Below are 7,452 nucleotides of genomic sequence, written 5' to 3'. Positions count from 1 at the left end.
TTATATCTTTTACGAAATATTGTCAAATGCTATAATTTTCCATTAAATAAATCCATATTTTTAAAAATGGTAACAAAGTTCTTCATAAATATGTTTGAATGAGCTTTAGAAAATATATTTCATTAAAACCGGTTAACCGTCTTACAAAAACCGGTTTGTCAAAAAACCGAAACCGGTGGAGTTTAGATAGTTGAAAAAACCGGTAGACCGGTTTCTCTAGACTGCACTCTAGATTACTTAGACATTGGGGTATACAAAGTAACCAATTGAGCATACATATACGCAACAAATGACCCAAAATATATAAATTGGAGTCAGCCAAGTGATCAGACATTAGTGACAATTATTGTCTAAAGGGGATACATTGACTATTTGCTTAACTGCTGGGTTTGTTAAGCATAACTCAATTGAAAAAAAAGTATGAAGTGACTTCTCCATAAGAGACACTAAAGTGACTATTGACTTCATGCTATGTTACATGGGATACCGGATACTTAAGCAAAAATAAAAATAAACTGTATGAGAATTATATCAACACAATTTGTATAAAACCAGTTTGTACGAATTACTCACAAAACGTTTAAAGTGACTACACTCCAGATTACTTAGAGACACTTAAGTGTCAATTGTCTTCACACTAGATTACTTGGGATGTATAAAGTGACCAATTGTCTTCTCTCTGCACTACAAAGTGCACACACGTGTCAAATGACCAAAATATATAAATTGGAGTTAGCCATGTGATAAAACATTTGTGACAATTACTGCCTTTAAGGGATACATTGACTACTTGCTTAACTGCTGGGATACTATGTTAACGAACAGTCCAATCTGATATTGTAACTCTTACCAACTAATGTGTACCAGTATAACGCTGTAAATACAAAATTAAGATTCTTCTAAAAATTATCTACCACCACAACACGTTTGCCGATTTAATGTTTTGATGTTTGAACTCTTCGTTTTATAGCAAATATGCTGCAAATTTGAAACATTAACTGGCAGTATAAAATGAATCGTATAAAACAGGAAATATTTTTTATTTAAAGTGAAAGGATTGTTCAAACCTACATAACTGGTGCAATGATTAAATACATAATATGTATGTAAATATGTATGTATGTGTACCATTTCACAATATAAGGGCCATTATTACAACTTGCCTTTATAGTTAAAGGTAACTTTAAGCAATAGAAAAAGGTACCCTTAAAGTTAACTTTAACTATAGCGGCAAGTTGTAATAATGGCCCTAAGTAGTTTAACATCACTGATGGACAAAATTAAAGGCGCAACAATCAAAGTAATAGTTTCTATTCAATAACAATTTGTTTGATCAAATGAATTAATAGTGCCTTTATATTTTTACGAGAAATATAAAGGGAATTTCCGTATGTTGTTGGCGCAATAGGGCCTCGAGGGAAGTACGTAGGAGGATGAAATATTACTTGAACTGAAATATTAACCTCATTATTAAATGTTAAAAAGGTATCATCCTATATAAGTACTTAGTATTTTTATTTTAGTTTATAAATAAAAAAACTTGACCCAAGTTAAAAAAGTCAACACAAGTAAAAGAAATAAGTATTTATGTATGTATGTATGTACATTTAAATATTTTACGAATGATTTCACACAATACTTTCCACAATGACGACATATGTAGATATGTAAGTGTTAAATAATAGTTTATATAAATTCATTAAATGCCAATATTTTAAATGATGGTTTATAGACCTTAACAGAGTTAACAAGTAAGATTGTTATATATATATATATTAGGGTATTCATTCGACTAATGATCGTTCGATTAATCGAATAATTTCTTACGAATAATTATTCGAACAATTTAAAAATGGCCATTTTCGAATAACGAATAATTCGAATAATTTTATGTAGAATAATCGAATAAAACGAATAAATGTTCATATATATTTAAATTTATTAAATTGCTTAAAATATGTCATAATTTCAAATTTAAATAAGTAATAATGACTCACAAACATTGTATTGTTTTTGAAATTCGACAAATGGACTTTCGATCACTGTAGATGAGTGTTCCGATAGCTCCTTCTATAAATATATAAATATTACTGAAAGAAGTTACAATTCTAAAAACAAATATTTCAAAATTTTTAACTTAGGACTTGAACCATTGAAAATAAAAGGTACGGAATAAAATATTTGTTATTTAGCTGGCGAAATATTAGAAGAATCGCAATTAATAATCAAAATTTTAACTTAGATTAAAGTAGAGTTGAATGTAGAGTTTTCCAAAAACCGAAGAATTTCAAAACCGTGGTTTCGGTTTTAAAAAATTGAAAACCGATTGGTTTCGGAAATAGTTCTATTTCTTTATTGTAAAGTACTTTTGGAATATTTTATAATGTTATCCTGAATTATTATTAATTCACAAAGGGAGACTTAATAGTACTATTTATTTCTTCTAATTGGTATGGCGTAACGCACCGGGTCAGCCAGTACTCCATACTTTATTGCATATTTGAAAATAATTAACCCCCATATGCATAAACAGTTTATAAATTTATCAAAGGTTTATAAAACAAATTTTGTATGGAATTGAATTTTGCAGTCAATTGAATTTTAATTGTCAGAAAATACTTGGATGAATCTTTGGAGGAAAAAGTTTGTTACTCATTTCTAAATTTTTTATTTTTCTACTGAAAATATATAAAAAGTAAAAACCGAAGAATAATTGTCGGTTTCGGTTTTAGGCCTTGAAAAACCGCGGTTTCGATTAAAACCGAACACGAAACTCTAGTTGAATGTGATTTGGAAACGGTCGTCGAAAATGATATTGATGATTACATTGAAATAGATGAAGGCCATGATCTTAAGATATATGTATAAAAGTGATGTTTTTAACCGCGTACGTAAGTAAGTGTTGCAAAATATTTAATAAATCGAATGATAAACACAAATATTGCAAACTAACGTTTTGTTGCAAGAAATGCATTGAGTTCGTCTTATACATGATTTTGAACATCGTTGAACATCTTTGTCTAACATGGTAATAAACTTTTTGCGTATTTATAAATGCGTCAATCATGCACTGCCTGACTTCAAATTAGCCACGTTCACTGACAATGATATCAAACTTTGAACAGATTTCCTTTATTGTGTAATTCCCCAAGAGCACTTTATTAAGCAAAGGTTCGGCAACGTTGATAGAGCTTGATGTAAAATACAATTTGTTATAAATAATTTAGAAATAGTGAATAATTAATTTACTAAAGAATTAGTAACTCAATTTAAACCCCGAATTAATGAACGACATAAAAAAGTTCCTAATACTTTAATATTGTATTTGATTTCAGGATCATGTCCAACTAGCTCAAATTTTTTAAAGCATAGCTCCAAAACGGAAACTAAAGGGTTTGCTTGTCAATTGTTTTGTAGATTGTTTGGGAGTTAATCTGATCAGAATATTTCTGTTGAATATTTAATGATCTACTTTGTTTTTGAATGTTTTTTAACATTATCAATACATGAATTGTTAACTTTAACGTTATTTTTTGTTTTTCTTTCTGTTTGAACGGGTTAGAGGGGGATAGATCGTTTGGGTACTTACGCGGGAATTAGGGAAAGGGAAAATAAGAAAACCATGTATTCGGGTAACGTTATAAAAAATTTATATATTTATTAAACTCAGTTGAGTAAATAATTGTTTATATTAATAAGTAATTTAGGGTTTTATTATGCACTTTTAAATATATTTTCTGTGATATAGGTATAATAATTTTAGACCTTTTCACTGATGTGAACATCCTCCCGGGCCTGGAAGCTTCAGATTGGGTGTTTATCGGTACCCATTGTTCACCGTGTGAACACTTTAACAATAAAATATTAAAAAACCGACATCAAAACTTCATTCTTTACTTTTTAAAAAAAATTAAATTATTCGAATAATTCGATTAATTTTAAACGTGTGATCGAATTATTCGAACAAGTTAAAATCCCTTATTCGAATTATTCGTTTTATTCGAATAAGAGAAAAATCGAATAATTCGAATACCCTAATATATATGTATATACATACATTCAATATGAAGTGTTGGCCTTATGGTCCGAACTGTACACAATTTGATAGAGTTATTATTTTCTTAAAACTTTAAGAAATATCATTATATACGAGTATAAATTAATTATTGACAATAAAATATTTGTCTGATATAGGGGTTATATGGGAGGTAGGGTTAATTATGGACCGATCCTCTCAAAATGTCATTATATTATATTAATGTCATTATATTCGGTTTCAAATCCTATGTGTTACATATATATTTATTTATTTATTTATTTAAATCTTTTGTTGTTATTTGGGAACACTAATTATACATTAGTGACTTTGTTATTCATAACTTATTAGTGTGTTTTGTTGTTTGAACGCAACGAAGAAAAAAACAAAAACCAAAAAAATGTTTCCCAAAAGTAAATTTAGCAATTTTTTTTGTTTGTCATAGATACAATAAAATACAACAATAGTATTAAAATTATACACTGGATATCAATGCTACGATATTTAGTATAAATACCCCAAAATATGAAATATAAATCGGAAGATTCAAATAACAAATAAAAAACTGTAATAAGAAAAAAACAAAAAACTTAAGCAACAATCTTTTTAGCGCAAACACACATTGTCGTTGGAATACGACAGCAACAACTTTTACTTACTAAATATGTATGTATGTATGATTAATTTTATTTACATATCTATGTATGTATGTATGTATGTATTTTTATCATACAAAGACTTTACTTTAATTTGGTTTACTTTTTCAATGTAAATTTAAATTCCATTAATATAAAACTACAATTTCCCTTTTAATTTAGATGATATAACGAGCAATTTCCATAACGCTTCATTCCTCCCATACGAGTGAGTGCATTTGTAATGCAGCAGCACCTCTTTGCACATTAAAAACGCTTTTAATAAAATTCTTGTAATCGTCAAACGAACAAAAAACAATACTTTGACAACTACATACTCGTAACTATAAAATTTCTTTAATGTTGTTACTTGATCATCATCAATCTACTTCATTTGTGAGCTAGCCAACCAACCAAAGTGGGAAAGTTATTTGTTTTTTTTTTTTTTTTTTGTAGTGATTGACATCATGCCAATTGTGAGATGAATTTTAAATTTTTCAAACAATTTATTTGTTTACTACGAGTATGTACAAGTTTTATTTTTCTTAACTTATAATACATTTTTGATTTGCATGAAAGAAATTTGTTTAAACATACTAGATAAATGCAATAAATTATATGAACTAAAAGGATTGGGAAAGAGTTAATAGGTTTAGTTTAAACATAATAATAACAATAATTTAAGGTAAAATATGTATTAAATTTTACCTAATGAGAATAGGGAACTCCGTAGCTATTGCTGGGTGGCAAGTAATTGCCGCTAGGAGCAGAAGGTAGTTCATTAAAAGAACCCTCGTTATTATTGGGGGGTAGATAAGCAGAGTCTGGTTCATGGACAGATGTTGATTGCACTTCCACAGTCTGTTGATAACTAGGTTCTGGGTAACTTACAGATGATCCAGAAGGTATGGAATAATCATAGCCTGTAGTGTCACTTCCTACACCTGATGGAGGCAAATATTGCTGGCCGGGAGCATCGTTATGGGCGGCACCTTCATATTTGGCACCTAAGAATTCAGATGGCTTAAAAGGAGCCTTGGAATAAGAAGGTTGCTTGAAACCAGATCCCGTAATGCTGGTATGTAACACTTGAGGTTTACTTGCAGCAAAACCGAAATGACCCAAACCCTTGTGACCAGCAGCATAAGCTGGGCCGTGTTCTATAACTGCAGATTGTTGAGAGTGATATTTAGTGTTGTATGAATCCCCTACGGTTGAAATGGGCACACCATAACTGCTGGAAGGTAGTGGATGTTGTTGGACGGGTGGTAAATATGAACCAGTTGGCACTTCATGACCCACAGAAACCGCACCATGAGAATTACCATAACCGGAAGGTCCATTGGAAATTACATAAATATGTTCTTGGCCACCATTATGAACATGATCGCCATGGTGAACTTCAGCCAAACCAGATGCATGAGAGCTACTAAATCCTTGAGCAGATCCAAATCCAGAAGATGATGGAGCAGGGAAAGATCCACTAATACCCTTAGAATAATGATAACCGCTACCCGAACCCGAACCTGCATTTGCTCCACCTAAATTATGTGAGTGCGATTTGTATCCTAAGCCAGAAGTGCTAGATCCCGATGAACTATAACCATGGCCGACGGCGTAAGAATGGGGACGAACTGCGGAAAAGTCACCATGTCCAAAAGCAGCACCGCTATGAGAACCAGCACCACCTTTAAAACCTCCGGAGTGTTGGTTGGCTCCATGACCAGCATAATGACCAGAAGAGGTAAAACCTAAGCCATGATGACCACTACCATGATAACTTGATGCAGGGGCATAGCCAAGGCCATGGGAAGCACCGCTATTATAATGACCAGATGAAGAAAATCCGACATGATTATGACCACGACCAATACCAATACCACCCGAACTGTAACCACCTCCTACACCAGAAATATGTCCACCGGAATATCCTGCAGAATTACCTAGACTTCCTGAGTATGAATCGTACGAAGATGAAATCGATGACGGGGGCAAGTATTTATATGAAGGACCATGGTAAACACCACTCAAATGAGATGCATCTCTTTTTGGTTTAGAGTCACTGCTTTTATCTGTAGCAACCGCATCTACTTTTTTCTCCACAGCACTTTCTTTAACATTAACATGTTTAACATCTGCCAATGCCAAACAAAAAACTCCCGCAAACAAACAACAATACTAAAATGCAATAGATTTCGATTATTTGCAGTTTTACATCTAATTATATAAGGTATACTTACAAATAGTTTCATGGTATCCTTGATTAATCCTTAAAATTCGTTCCAACTAAAAATTGTCTTTAATCCACAAGTGTGCTGCTTAACAGCTACAAGGTTTATGTTCATGATGAGTGAACGGGCAAGCACATTTATACTTACACACTTTTTGAATTGGTTTAAAACGAATTCAAGAAAAAGTAAGTAAAATACTCTTTTTTTTATAAAACCCTAGCAAAATTTTGCATTTCGTTTAAAGAAAATGTTTTGATATGAGCAGAAAAAATAAAATAAATAAAAATGTGAAGCCAGCCATGCTGCTCTTGAAAATGGATTGTGTTACACACAATGTCATGTTAAATTTATTTATTTTTTTTTTTTTTAATTTCTACTCTTTACTGTTCATTCAATGTCTCTAGTGATGACACGAGCCAAATGATTAAAACCACATAATCTACCGTATTTTACTCTCAGTTAAGTCTCCTCTCTTTCCTAAATATGTAAGTAAGTATTTTAATTATGAAAATACTTGGTATTTTTTATTTCAAATGCGTAAAATTCATTA

The 7,452-nt window shown here is 31.1% G+C and overlaps 1 protein-coding gene across 1 annotated transcript; it reads right to left on the bottom strand.

The window, feature by feature from the left end:
- Window positions 1-5,176: 5,176 nt before the first annotated feature.
- On the bottom strand, window positions 5,177-7,049 carry LOC135958759 (hornerin). The gene is made up of 2 exons (XM_065509653.1): window positions 6,912-7,049; window positions 5,177-6,849 (listed from the first exon to the last, which is right to left on the bottom strand). The coding sequence occupies exons 1-2, from the start codon at window positions 6,921-6,923 to the stop codon at window positions 5,380-5,382; spliced, it is 1,482 nt and encodes a 493-aa protein (XP_065365725.1). The 5' UTR covers window positions 6,924-7,049; the 3' UTR covers window positions 5,177-5,379.
- Window positions 7,050-7,452: the final 403 nt, after the last annotated feature.

This window comes from Calliphora vicina, chromosome 4, assembly GCF_958450345.1.
Source record: "Calliphora vicina chromosome 4, idCalVici1.1, whole genome shotgun sequence".
In the NCBI taxonomy this organism is placed as follows: domain Eukaryota; kingdom Metazoa; phylum Arthropoda; class Insecta; order Diptera; family Calliphoridae; genus Calliphora; species Calliphora vicina.
Note: the sequence above shows the minus strand (reverse complement) of the source record. Positions and strands in the feature narration are given on the sequence as shown.